The 13,678-nt window shown below is 36.7% G+C and overlaps 1 protein-coding gene across 1 annotated transcript; it reads left to right on the forward strand.

Moving 5' to 3' along the window:
• The first annotated feature begins 2,090 nt into the window (after positions 1–2,090).
• LOC131323864 (uncharacterized) lies at positions 2,091–3,897 on the forward strand. The gene is made up of 7 exons (XM_058355705.1): positions 2,091–2,276; positions 2,378–2,382; positions 3,141–3,192; positions 3,288–3,359; positions 3,464–3,586; positions 3,706–3,767; positions 3,882–3,897. The coding sequence occupies exons 1-7, from the start codon at positions 2,091–2,093 to the stop codon at positions 3,895–3,897; spliced, it is 516 nt and encodes a 171-aa protein (XP_058211688.1).
• Positions 3,898–13,678: the final 9,781 nt, after the last annotated feature.

Here is a 13,678-nt window from a genome sequence, read left to right on the forward strand (position 1 = left end):
TCCTCACAATGGTTCCGCCGCGCCGGGTTCCCATTGGCACACAATTGCATTGGCTCCATACCGCGGATAATCAAGCCACACACCCAACCTCGGTTCCGCCGCGTCGGTCTCCTGAGTATCCTCACAATGGTTCCGCCGCGTCGGGTTCCCATTGGCACACAATTGCATTGGCTCCGTACCGCGGATAACCAAGCCACACACCCAACCTCGGTTCCGCCGCGCCGGTTTCCCATTGGCACACACACACACACAACTCACATTATGCACCAAAATCGGTCATAATGTAGTTTCAAAAATATTTCCTTCCTCAGAATACATTTCCTTTCATTAACCACACCCTAGGTGCCATGTTTCTACTTTCTCGGTTCTCGTGTCTCGATTCCATGCAAAGACTTCGTGGTAAGACCAAAGTAAGCATGAATCATTCATTGTAATCTAACAAGATCATCTAACTCCATAATATACCACAAGTAATACAATCAATTCATGTATACCATTTCAAACTCCTCGAAATATCAAAATACAAATACTTCGATGCAAATAGTAAAGTTTTAACTTTCGAAAAATCGTTCTTTCTTGGAGATCAAAACAACATACGTTATACTTGAGATGGAAAGTAAATAAAGATAACCTACTTCCTACTTGGGATGGAAGATAAGGAGATCCTACCTTACTTCTTGGCGGTAGTCGGCTACGGAAGGTTAGTCGGTGGTCGGACAAAGTAACTTCCTACGGTATGCGTTCGGGAGCTTCGAAAGAGAATGGTTTCTCTGGAAACTTCTTCTTGACTAACACTACTCTACTTTATGGATCAAAGGGTGGTCGGGTGGAGGTTTAGTGGCGGCTTTGGACAAGTTTCTTGAAGAACTCAAGAACACTCAAGAACAAAGTAAGAACAAACTAGAACACTAAGATTTTCTAGAGAGAGAAGTTGCTAGGTGAAGGTGTGAGTTGAATGAGAAACATGGGGTGCTATTTATAGCCAAAATCTTGGGCTCTCCCTCCCCTCTCATGGCCGGCCCTCTCTCTCTCCAAATCCTCCATGGATTTGCTCCATTAAGTTGTCAAATCACATCACATGTCATGCCATGCCTTGTCCAATCATATCTTAGGTGTAAGGCTATAGAATCAAGTAAGATCTTAGACTTTTTAGGTGAATCTAGGTAATTACAACCTAGGTCTAGCTTGTAGTCAAATCTTAGGCTAACAAAGCCTAGGATTGTGTCATAATGGCCCATCAATAGGTTGTCATTAGGCAAATAGGCTTAGGGCTATTAAGTAGCTTGGAGTGTACTACACACTAGCACACATCGGTACTTTATTGGTCAAAGACTCTATTACCCAAGGGTCACTAACTTCCCTAATGGTTATTACCCAATGGGTAAAGGATCCAAGGAACTAGGTAGTTGGTTTCTAACTAATCGGTTTAGAATCTAGTTCTATGTGCTCGGGAAACTACTTAGCCAATGGTTAAAATTTAGGGACGAAAATCTAATTATCACGAAATATCGGAAATATAGAAGGAATATAAAAAGTAAAAATAAAATTCAAATATTTAACGAAATTTTTATTGACCAAAATTCAGGGGCGTTACAATGGTTATATATATATATATATATATATATATATATATATATATATATATATATATATATATATATATATATATATATATATATATATATATATATATATATATATATATATATATATATATATATATATATATAACGAATGTGTTTTATGGTTTGATCTATAGGTCCATTTTCAAATTTGTGGTTGTAAATTGCGTCATATGATTTGTGGATTCATGTTCACAATTATAGTTCAAAAATGCCTTTGGTCCTCCAAAATCATAATTGCTAGCTACTACTTTTATATTGGGTTTACTATAAAGTCAATCGAATTCGAGCCATGGTCACCTGTAATAGTTATTATTGTATTAGAAAAAATACAGCTTATAATTTAGCTGACGTCCAACCACTCCCTATGATGTCTTGTCCTTAAATACATCAAGCATGGTTCTTTTGCATAGCTGTTTGGTTTAGCTTCTTATACTGCTACTTCAAGAATAGGGAAGGAACGCTAGCATGCTGGAGATGGAAAATACCAATCCACCATGGCTGAAGCAACTGTTGAAAGCCAACTTCTACGCCGTCTATCAGGCCCACGAAGACTACAGATGTAATAAGTGCAACCGCTACTGCATAGAATGCACTGGAAATCCTTTCTATGAGTACTGTTTAGATGACCACGAAAACCACCAAATCATACAGGTGATTGAATATTTTGCTTAAATCGTTAAATTACTTTGCATAACACACAAGTATAAAACAAAGCATTGTTCTAATTTGCATGCGCCTTTGCATGTTTTCAGATAAGGTGATCATCTCTGAGCAACGCTGTGAGGGTGGATGATATAAAAAACCATATAAATCTTGGTGGGGTACAAACAAACATGATAAATAAACGACAAATTGTTTTCTTGAATTCGCGACCATATACACGGCTCCTTTATGGCGTGACGAATATTTGTAATATTTGTCGTCATAGTCTGCTAACTGGTAACTTCAAGTTCTGCTGTTTGAGTTGTAAGGTAATTAACAATTTGGTTAACTACAAAATTGAAAGATCCCAGGAGTGATTTTGTTAAGCTATAGTAAATCAATTGATAAGCATGCTCAAAATTATATGGTTATTATTCATTGCTGCCCTCTAGCTAAAATGAAGATCATGAACATCAATATTTCGGTAATTAGTTTGTTCAAATGAACTACAACTGGAAATATGTAGCAAATTTAAAGTCCAATGTTATCAAGCATCATTACCCCAAATATACGTGAGAAGTATTGTATAAATGTTTTTATTTATATTTTGCCCAAATTTAATAACAACATATTCTCTAATACACAAGTTATTCAATTTATAGTTTGTTCCAGGGTTGCTTTGTAGTAAACATCGGATTCATGAATAACTGGTTCCAACGTGATTTATAATTGCTCGTTCAATTGCTGCTACATCATATTATGCCAGAATTTTCAACCTGAAACTTTTGCACGATCTGTGCCATCGACTCTACCTCGTTGGATTACGTTTTGTACTTGTAATCACAGTTAGATTCCTCGTGTATTATTTTACAGCATGGTTCATTTTCTGCAACTTGAATCATTTGTTGTCTATCAAGTTCGCATGGTTGATTTTTACTACCACTAAACAAAGTTAGCTCGTTATTTATAATGGAATTTGATTAGTTTTATGTCCTTTTATAAACATCACACTCAATTCAGTTGTTTCTCACTTCCATTATAGTCAATTGGAAGGGTGCAAATATTCTCACTTTGATATTTACATATACACACGTATTTTTTTCCACTCCATCGTTTGCAATGTAATAATTATACAAGTTACGTTCATTGAAACAGTATGTTGATGGAAATCAATATCTTTTATGCTGTTGATGTAGCGCGAAGCTATATCTCGTGGTTCTCCAAAACAAACATTCGCCGTTGAAACAGAGCTTAGTACAGGCGAAATTGATGACAGTTTCCAGATTGACCAATCATCAACGCCAAACAGAAAATTGAAGGTAAGGAGGTTGCATAAATTGCTAGCTAAATCTTCTGTTGCGTCTGCTTTAGTTGCTAAACAGGTTACAAGCAGCATTTATCCTGCAACTGCGCCTATGTTCAACCATGTAAATTCCAGGAAAAGGAAAGGCATTCATCAACAAGCTCCTCTAACTTAATTTGCCCAGTAGCTCAGCAACTGTAACATGTAATTGCAATGAAACCTGAGGCGCAATGTTACTGGCACTAGAGAATGGTGTGTAAAATAACTTTTTGCAGACTTTTGACCTTTTTGTAAGCCTTGGGTTTTCATAGGTTCAGTAATCAGTGATGATTGTATTCGCGAAAAAATATTTGGTCTACTTGTAAAGAGTTCATGACTATGTCTTGCGTGTTTGGACATATCACTGGGGAACATTGATATGTCAATGGTGTGAAAAGAATATGTAAGTTTAAATGTTTTTATTTCAATTCTAAATGTGATGCTCAATGCTCTTGTATGTTTTAGCTGGCTAAAAATATAAATAAATCGAACGTTAGTGAATTCTGGATACACATAGATGGTGTGTCCAAATTTGTGCGCTTAATTTACGAACTTTTGCTTCACTTTCGTGTATCCTCTAAACAAATTGATGGCATTGGCCAGCAAATCGCCTGCTAATCAAGTTCAATTCAGTCTTTCTTCGTTGCCAAAAATTCCCCACCGAGATCCAAAAAAAAATAAAAAATTTCAGGCCATGCATCGTCATTAATGCAACTCTTTGAACTTTCTGGTAGCAAATTTAAGTTCTATTTCTAGATTTAAGGCGTGCGTACGTATAAAAAAATCCCTTCAAACGCTTGGAAATGTAAAGAACGCTCAAAAAATGTTTCCAATTCTCCTCAGAGACCTAAAAGTATACATAGGAAATATATTCTAATTCGTATCTTTTATTGGAGTATAAAGAGCGTGCTCTAATTCTGTTGCACTCTTGTTTTGATAACTGGCTTCTTTGCTGTAAACAACGGAGTTATATTCCTGGTCACAACATGTGTAAGAATGACACATGAAGTAGAGGGTGCACCTGTTCTTTCGAACTTCTTTATTAGCAACCAAATCAAGCTTGACTTTGACTTTCTTCTGCAGGAAAACTCAGTTCATGGAAAACAAATGGGTACTGTTGGTGTCACCAACCACAAACCAACATGCTTCGTGTTTCCTCTTCCAATATTTAGCAAAATCAACAACCCCACTACTGTCTTGCCCTTGAGATCTCTTTCACAAATAACCTATAAACTGACATCCTCCCTATCCCTCACATTCTCAACATTGATGACATCATAGATCAAATCAATATTTAACGAATGATTACAGGATTGTGCAATATCCATCAACTATAAATCAAGTATTTATAATAGCTGTTGCCTTTGATTGCTCTCCATGTCTAACAAAACAAACATGGCGTGTATATTCTTTCCAAGGTTCTTTGAACGTTTGTTAGCCAATTCTTTCGTCAAATGTTGAAGTTCCAATAGCATACAATCGCTTTTCCACATGCCCTGTGTTATCAATTGGTTCACTTCCATAAACAAAAATAGTAAACAAAGTTACCCATTATTGGAAAATATACAAACAATCGGTTGCAGCAAAGTACTCGCGAAAAACAGCATACTTGCTTATCAAAACGTAGATTCCCATCAAACACATGCCTCGAGATCCAAAACAAAGAGGGCATCCCCCCAAACCAGCAGACGCTCATCTTCGTGAGCAAACAACTCAAGGACAGCCAAACCCTTGCCGACTACAACATCCAGAAGGAGTTCACCCTCCACTTGGTGCTACGCCTCAGCGCTGGCATCCAGATCTTTACGAAGACCTTGATCGGGAAGACCATCACTCTGGAGGTGGAGAGCTCTAACACTATTGAGAATGTGAAGGCCAAGTTCCAGGACAAGAAGGGTATCCCCCCAAATTAGTAGTGGTTGATCTTTGTTAGGAAGCAGCTTGAGAATGGAAGGACTTTGGCTGACTACAACAGTTAGAAGGAGTATACCCTGCATCTTCTCTTCTGTCTCCATGGTGGATTTTGAGCTGTGTCCAATGGTTTGGTCGGCGGTTTGGTCAGCGGTGTTGGTTTAATTAAGTTCGTAGTATCTGTGTCTTGTGTGGTGGTTGCTTTGTGGGTATGAGATGAGTCGTATGTAGTTTGTGATTGTATAAACAATCTGTTTTCTTTGCTTTCGGTTTCCATGTTTGGGTACTCTGGTAGCGTACTATGGCGGCGTGTGATGTTAAAGGCCAGTGACCATAAGATCTTGTTTAGTCTACAACAATATCGAATAAAAGCAGTTTTTAATATTTTCAGCTTGTTATTAACGTTAATTTTGTGCTTGTTTTGCATTCTCTGGTTAAAACTCTCTTGTAACTGTTGGTGTATTTAAGATTATCGCAAACAAACCTTGAGTAATTATTCAGCTTATGAATCAATTGTTCTGTTTGAAAAAGTATTAGCAGTAATGTAATAACGTATATTCTGAAACAGAAGCCAAAATCCCTAGAAAACTCGTCTTTGCTGTTTTGGAGGTCCAAAATAAGCTAAGACATTCTATTATGGTGCAACTGACATAGCAATATGATATTGTCGTATCAAAGTTCAATGGTTGCAGCCTCACATTACCCCCAATTAGGGGTGGGCATGCCTAACACGAAAAACAAAATAAATTCATATAATTGAGCTAAAAATAAATATTTTTATGGGTAATTCTATACATTGGACATTAGTTTGATGAACTGTCAACTAAAAAAAATAAAAAATTAGCAAAAAGTAGGACTTTTTGACATGACAACAGAACCCGAAAATGACATGACCCGAACATGACACGAAAGATTTGATAAGTTGAAAAATGTTGTGGGATTTTATAAATAAGATTTTGATATATAACATGAAAATGACACGAAATTACCTATTACCCACCCCTACCCCCAATAGCATCCGATTTCTTTGTTTCAGGGTTCTTGACTTGTTGTCAAGAAACTCTCGAACGTTATGCAACAGATGCATTTTGCTAACTTCTTGCGGATTATGGTAATTAAGATTCCAAGTGAGTGTATAACGTCAAAGTTACATGATCGACAACATCCTACTTTTTCACAGTCACATTAACAACAATTTCTACATTCAAATTCTTATGCAGAAAATGTTACAAATTCTGGAAATATGCAGTTATTGTTGAGAAAAACGTATATTTATCAACCAACACCGTAATGCAAAACAAGCTTGTTCTGCTTAGTTACTTTAAATTCACATGATATGATCAATTCTAAAAAACTGTAAGAAAGTAGAACTGTGCCAAGCAGATGGGCGATTTATGCTATTGAACATTTCAACATATATTTTGCATGCAATATGCTTATTCTGTATGCAAATCAGATAGTTCCCAAAATTCAAAGGGAAGAGAGATACCTTCTCAGTGAATCCAAACACTTTTCTTTTCCAAGCTGTCCAACATCGCGGAGTGCAGGAGTACTTCATAGTTTGTCTGTGCTTTCAATAATTAATGTTGCAGGTTGAGATTACTATAGACAAATTAATCACAAAATAAGTGAATACAATTAGAATTAAGCGTACACACACAAAGTTAACATAGATCAAATTCAACAGAATTTAAGAAACCTCAAAACTGGAGGTTTAGCATAATTACAAAATTAATGGAATACAACTTCCAAAATCTAAATGTTCTGTCAGGCCTAACATAAATAGGAAAAAGTTAATGTTCTGTACAAATAACTACCAAATTTTGGACTTAAATTCCATGAACAATTCTTTGAAATAGCTCCATTTGTTATCTATTGAATTGTACTTTTCTTGATTTTTCAAGAAGTCACCCCTTGCCACAGACACCATCACTTCGATCTCTTGTTCGTCGTAATTGATGTTGGCCAACTTATGGTTGATTGATTCCTTCTGTGCCAATAGTGACCTTCTTTCTTCTTTTAGTTTGCCCAAACGGGTAACAAGTTCAGCTTCTTCCATATCTATTTGATGTAGTTTAGCCTTCAGATGTTGAATGTTATTTCCCATTGCATCCAAATTCTTGGAAACATTGGCAAATTGATCCATGGTGTCACGTTTTTCCTTCATCTACTTCTAGCAAATAGCTACTGTGGTTAAATTTTCGCTTAGAGTTGACCAAAACTCTTCAAGTCTAATGTGCTCTGACAATGGAAGCACCTTCTTTGCTATCAACTGGCTCACAGAGTTAGTGAAAGCTATGGTATGGTTAGTAGCAATTTTTGCCAAAGGAAGTTCTAACATCCTAAAGAAGGATTTTAGTTCATCTTTGGTGTCTTCTCTGAGCTTGTAGAAAGCAGAAGGAGTCAGGGATTCAGAAAACTCAGTTATAGACCGAGAAAACATTTCAGAATATAACTTGGCCTTGTTAAGCATGAGGTCCAACTTAGAACTAGGAGTCCTAATTAGCTCAGGATTTACCTCATTGACTGAAAAACATGAAGCAATCAAATCCTTTTCAGTTGTCAATTTTTGGCCAGCAGTTGGGAAAACCTCTGTACCTCATGGTTGCTCTTGCGCTTCCGTAATCTCGGTCAACAGAAAAGGTTCACATCCAATATTACGATTGGAATCAATGATTAGCTGTCCATCTGTTTCCTGTGCAGTCTGTAATATCTGAGGGATCATATCAAAGGTGGGAGAAAGAAGACCCTTGTTTTCCACATGAACGGTATCCGTTTCTTTAGAAGACATAAACGTATATTGGCATTCAAGCTCAGCATTGGATTGTATTTCTTTATTCCCGTGAAGTATTTCTTCCTGTACAACGGTCGCTTCAGCAGTTAACATATCCGTCATTAAGATGTTAGCATTTGGTTCTATCAATTTCTCAACAACTTCGGCAGATATTGTTGGTTGCCTAGGGCTGGTATCACCAGCATTGGGAATTGTTGTGAACAACTGCGCAGCTGAATTTTGTACTGAGACAATAACTATTTCTGTGGACTTTGATTGGTCTGAAATTTCAACCTTCTCAGATTCTTTATTCTCTTGGCTTGTTTAAACTTGATGTTCGAGAGATAAATGAATATTGGACGTGACGTTCAAAGGTTCAGAATCCACAAAACTAGAAAGCTTTGTTAATGAACCTTTATCGAGACCATTTTCTTCATCTGAAGTGAGTTGCAGCTGTAGCTTTCTTCTTGTTTTCTGATGAACAAGAGATCAATATATTTAGATAAGCTAATAAATTACCACACAATGTATTCAGATGTTCATCTACAAACAATTATTTGACATAAAATTCATACCCTTCTGTACGTCCCTATGATTTTAGAATCGTCAGCTTTTTCCTTGGAAGTCATTTCTTCTTGTTGAATGGCTGCTTTGTAGCCCTTCATGGAAATAGCCATTATTGGAGGATTGTGAATAACGTCTGCAGCTTTAGAACTCGTGGTTCTTTTCTTTAAATTACTTAAATCTTTTGCAGATGCAACCTTTTTACCCTTCTCTTTGCATGGACTTGAGTAGCACACGGCTCTTTGGGAATTGTACCTATAGAAATAACTCGGATAGAATTAGTAAGTAAAACAAAAAATGCTGCATTAAACAACTGAATACAGGTAGTATCATACCTGACTTGGTATTTTCGGAATTCAGCCTGAAAAGGCAATTCTCCAAGTCCCTGGTAAATAATATTCCTTGCGTACATTTCCACCAGAAATTGAACTCTGGTGTAGATGTAGGGCTAGCAACAAAGCTTTCAAACTGAAAAGTTGCTATGCTTCCTTTGAAATGCCCCACCAATTCTTTGATAACATCAGTGTCAATCACATTTGGCCTGATTTGCACCAAATCTTTAATCCTGGGATGCGTATAAGGAACAGGAATCCCTTGAACCAATCCAAACTATCTAGCACAATGGTTAGGACAATATATCTCAAAGCTGCAATTGGAGAAATTTATTGTCGATTGAGAAAGTCCAACGGAGATGAACCTAGGAATCAAGATGGTTGCCCAAAATTGGTTCACCACTCCATCTGGAACCATTTACTGAAGTATGGGTTTTATCCCCTCAGATGTTGGATAGGAGCATTCCTTAAAAGGAAGCCAATTTGGTGTATCTCCAATACCAGGTTTGTAAAAAGTCTTGAAGTATCTTTTAAATGAAATATTTTCCTGTTTTGGCTCATGAGATAAGAAATATTCAGCATAACTTAAACATTGTCCACCGTCTTTTCTCCTACCATAGTTGCTGAGAGGTTTTGATGGTTGGAAAATAAGCATATAACCATGCCTGAAGAATCCAAAAGGGCCCACCGCAATTACTGATTATTTTCTTTTGTGCAAATGACCAAAGCCCCTTGTATAAGGTACTTAAAACAAATGGAGCCAGGGCCAACTTGCTATCTTAGGCTTGACATACAGCCAAACAAATATATTCTTCGGTGACCTTTATACCGGATACACACATAAGGTATTTATTGAGCCAATACAAATAGAAGGCAATTTTCTCATTAAAACAAGGCTCTTGATCATCAAACCCAGTGTACTTGGCTATGAAATTTGCATAACTACAAGAACCTTCAGACATTTTAAATGGCGGATCATAGGGTTTATGATCAAGGGCGGCATTTACCTCCTCGCCCAAATATGACAGACCAGTTAGATGAATAATATCCAATACATTGGGAGTCATTAGTCCACAGGGGAATACAAAAGCATTTAAAGAAACAGACCAAAAGCATGCAGCAGCAGCAATTAAATTTGGGTTTAATTCAAACGATTGGGTAGACAAATCAGTAGCCTTGTAAAGATTCATCTCTCGCCATGATGGAGCTAAAAACGTTTTCATTCGACTAACTCACATTTCCCAGGATAGAAAAACAGTTGGCCATGATCGAATGGTACCCTTAGAAACCCAGCCAATTCGATGTAAACACGGAAGTGAAAGGAGCAAAGGCTCATCAGAATTTACTGGATAATAAGTAGGAAGTTCCACTGGTGCATGTGGATAATAAATTGGACCAAGCACAAAATTAGCTGGATTATCGATTACGGGGATAAGATATTCGTTCCTCAGTTGTTTCGCCTCTCTGAGGCATTGAGGATATCTTGGTGGATAATTTTGCATTAAAGCTTTCGGCTTTGGTGAACTTTGTTTCTTTGCCTTGCTCTTTCGTGAAGCTGATGATCGAGTAGAAGCTTTCTCTTTAGGCGCCATTGTTTTGCTCGAAGGATTTTCAAACCGAGAGTGAAGTAAAAGAACTGTGCCCTAATTTTTTATAGTGGATGAGTTATACGCGTTTGAAAGCCCATGTACCACTCACGTCTTTTAGGTAATTATTTACTTGGGGTTGGAGTAACTATTTGTAACTCAACTAAATAAGGGGCCATTGAATTTACTTCTCTTTGTCGATTAGCCGACACGTGATATGCATAAAATGATACAATTGAAAAATTAAAGGTAGCTTCAGTTTACTTAATAACAACAATAAAACTATAATAAACCTTTGTAAAATTGTTCAGCTATCGATTGACTAGTATATGACAAAAATTTTCCTGTCAATTATGTAATCTAACATTTGTTCCATCTGGCGATCCAGTTATAGGTGGTAAAACCCGGTAAATTTAGATGTCCTTTGATCGAACACGCAATTATGCATCATTTTAGCAGCGACTATCCATGTTTCTTTTGCTAATCGATGTGACACTTGATTTTAACACAGAAGTTATGCAATCAAGAATAACCAATATTGTTAGTTCTATCTTCTTGGACAAGGGTGCAAATCAGGTCTTGAAGTCCTCTAACACTTTACAGCCTTACCTTCTGAATCATTTGTTTTTTCAAGAATTTAGTGTAGGATTAAAAAATTTCTTCATTCAAGGAGCTGTCTTAGACGACATTTATCAAGGTCTTGAGGAAATTTCCCCCTCGCTTGGTAGGTTGCATTCGACATACAATGAGTTAATCAGCCCCTAACTGGTGAAAAAAGTTACGATTTCTGCAATTACCTGTTGTTAATTTGATTACAATGAATTTTCAAAGCAAGAGTAAAGTACAAGAATAGTGCCCTAACTTTTTGCAATAGAGACATTATGTACACTGAAAGCCTATATGCCAATGATGTCTTTTAGCAAATTATTTAGTTGAGTTAACTATTTTTTACTCAACTATTGGGAACATTGTTTGCTCCATATCTATCATTTTACTTCTCTTTGTCGATTGACACATAGCCTAAATAAAACGGCATAATTGGAAAATCAAAGGAAGGTTCAGTTTACCTAATAAAAATAAATTTAGGACCACAGCTTAGTCAATAACAATAAGACTGTAATAAAGCTTTACAAAATTATTCTATTGTTAATTACCCAATATATGACAGGTTTTATCTGTCGATTATGTAATCTATGGGTTGTTTCTTCTGACAATTCAGTTACAGGTGGTAAAAGGGACTATGTTTAGTTGTCCCATGATCAAACAAGCAGTTATGCATCATTGCAGCAGCAATTATGCACGTTTCTTCTGTCAATCAACTTTTCACAAATGATTTTACTAGGGATGTTATGGAATCAATACTTAGTGATATTGTTTCTTCTATATTCCTAAAAAAGGACCCAAATAAGGTATCGAAGGTATGTAACTCATTACAACCTTTCATTGTGGAACATTTGTTTTGTCGAGGATTCAATGTTGGGTTAGAAGATGTTTTCATTCAGAGAACTACCTTACATGATATTCCTGATCACCTTCGGCAAATTGCGTGCTTACTTGGCAGCTTACATTCGACATATAATGAGTTAATTGACCTTCAAGTGCATGAGCAGCTATAGCTAAAGCAGTTTCCTGTTGTTAATTTTATTACGAAGGTTTTTCAGCAAATTGGATTCTTGAAGCTTTGACTTTTGATAGGGGGAAAATTTTACACAGAGTTTTTGGTTGACGATATCGATGCTCTCTTCCATAACAAGTATTTCATACGTGCTAGCTACAAGTTACGAGAATATAGATTGACTAGAAGCTACCTGGTTAATAGCTTGACTCCTATCAAGAGATAGCTTATTCTATGTATATTGGAAAAAAGTAATTGTTCATCCATCCAGAAAGTTGGCAGAATCGTATACTTTATTGAATAACTTAACAGTGATTCTTTCCCGTGTTATTATCTGTTATGATGACACGGTCACAAACATGTGGAGTGACTCAATCACACAATTTGACTATGGAACTAAGAGTACGTTTGTTACTACTGAATCAGCTGGTAAGTTGTGTGCAGTAACTCAATCAAACAATTTGAGCATAGGATTAAGAGTATCTTAAATTGCCCACTTGCTTGGTCGCATGCGTTCGACTTGCAATTAGTCAGTTCAGTTGCAAGTAGACATGCACTTACGGCTTCTGAAATTACCTGTTGCTAATTTCATTCTTGTATTATTAGTAATAGCATATATTATTTACCCCAAGAGTCGCTACTCTTTCACAAATTGGATTCTTCGAGCTTCGACTTCTGACTGGGGGGAATTTTCCAGAAAGGCCTTACTTGAGCACATGGGTTTTCTCTACCATAACAAGAATTATGTACATGTTGATTACCCATCACAATAATTTAGGTTGGCTAAAGGTTACATGTTTCATGGACGTACTAGACCCCTGTTAAGAGATGACTGATTCTATCTCTTGGAGAGAAGTTATTGTTCATTCATCCGGAGAGTTAACAGAATCGGGTACTTTATTCCAAGACTCAATAGTCATTCTTTGGAATGTTGTTATCTGCTCTGGTGGCACAAGGTAGAATGTCTGAGGTGCCTCTAGTATATAATTTAAGCATGCGAGTAAGCGTACGTCTGCTACTGGTGAACCAATTAGTGTATTAGCTACAGCTTCGATGTTTAATCATGCGCATAAAGTTGTTCTTGGATCTTCTCCCGACTGTAAATGCTCGAGCGAGATGATGAAGATAATGTTTTGATAGATACTGTACCATAGAGATGTTTTTTGATGCGTGCTTTAATTGCAACACAATATGTTGTTTATACTGTTTGTTTAGGAGATAATACTCGGCTCAACAAATTCTAAGAACAGTCCTTATGATCGATGCATACTATTATACTTGAACGATT

Source organism: Rhododendron vialii, chromosome 4a (genome assembly GCF_030253575.1).
Source record: "Rhododendron vialii isolate Sample 1 chromosome 4a, ASM3025357v1".
NCBI lineage: Eukaryota > Viridiplantae > Streptophyta > Magnoliopsida > Ericales > Ericaceae > Rhododendron > Rhododendron vialii.

Excerpts from the sequence above, each read along its gene's own strand:
- LOC131323864 (XM_058355705.1), top strand. The coding sequence starts at position 2,091 with ATGCTGGAGATGGAAAATACCAATCCACCATGGCTGAAGCAACTGTTG. Across the intron at positions 3,193-3,287 it reads TTGTCTATCAAGTTCGCATG|TTGTTTCTCACTTCCATTAT; the intron begins GTTGATTTTTAC and ends CACTCAATTCAG. Across the intron at positions 3,360-3,463 it reads TGATATTTACATATACACAC|CGCGAAGCTATATCTCGTGG; the intron begins GTATTTTTTTCC and ends CTGTTGATGTAG.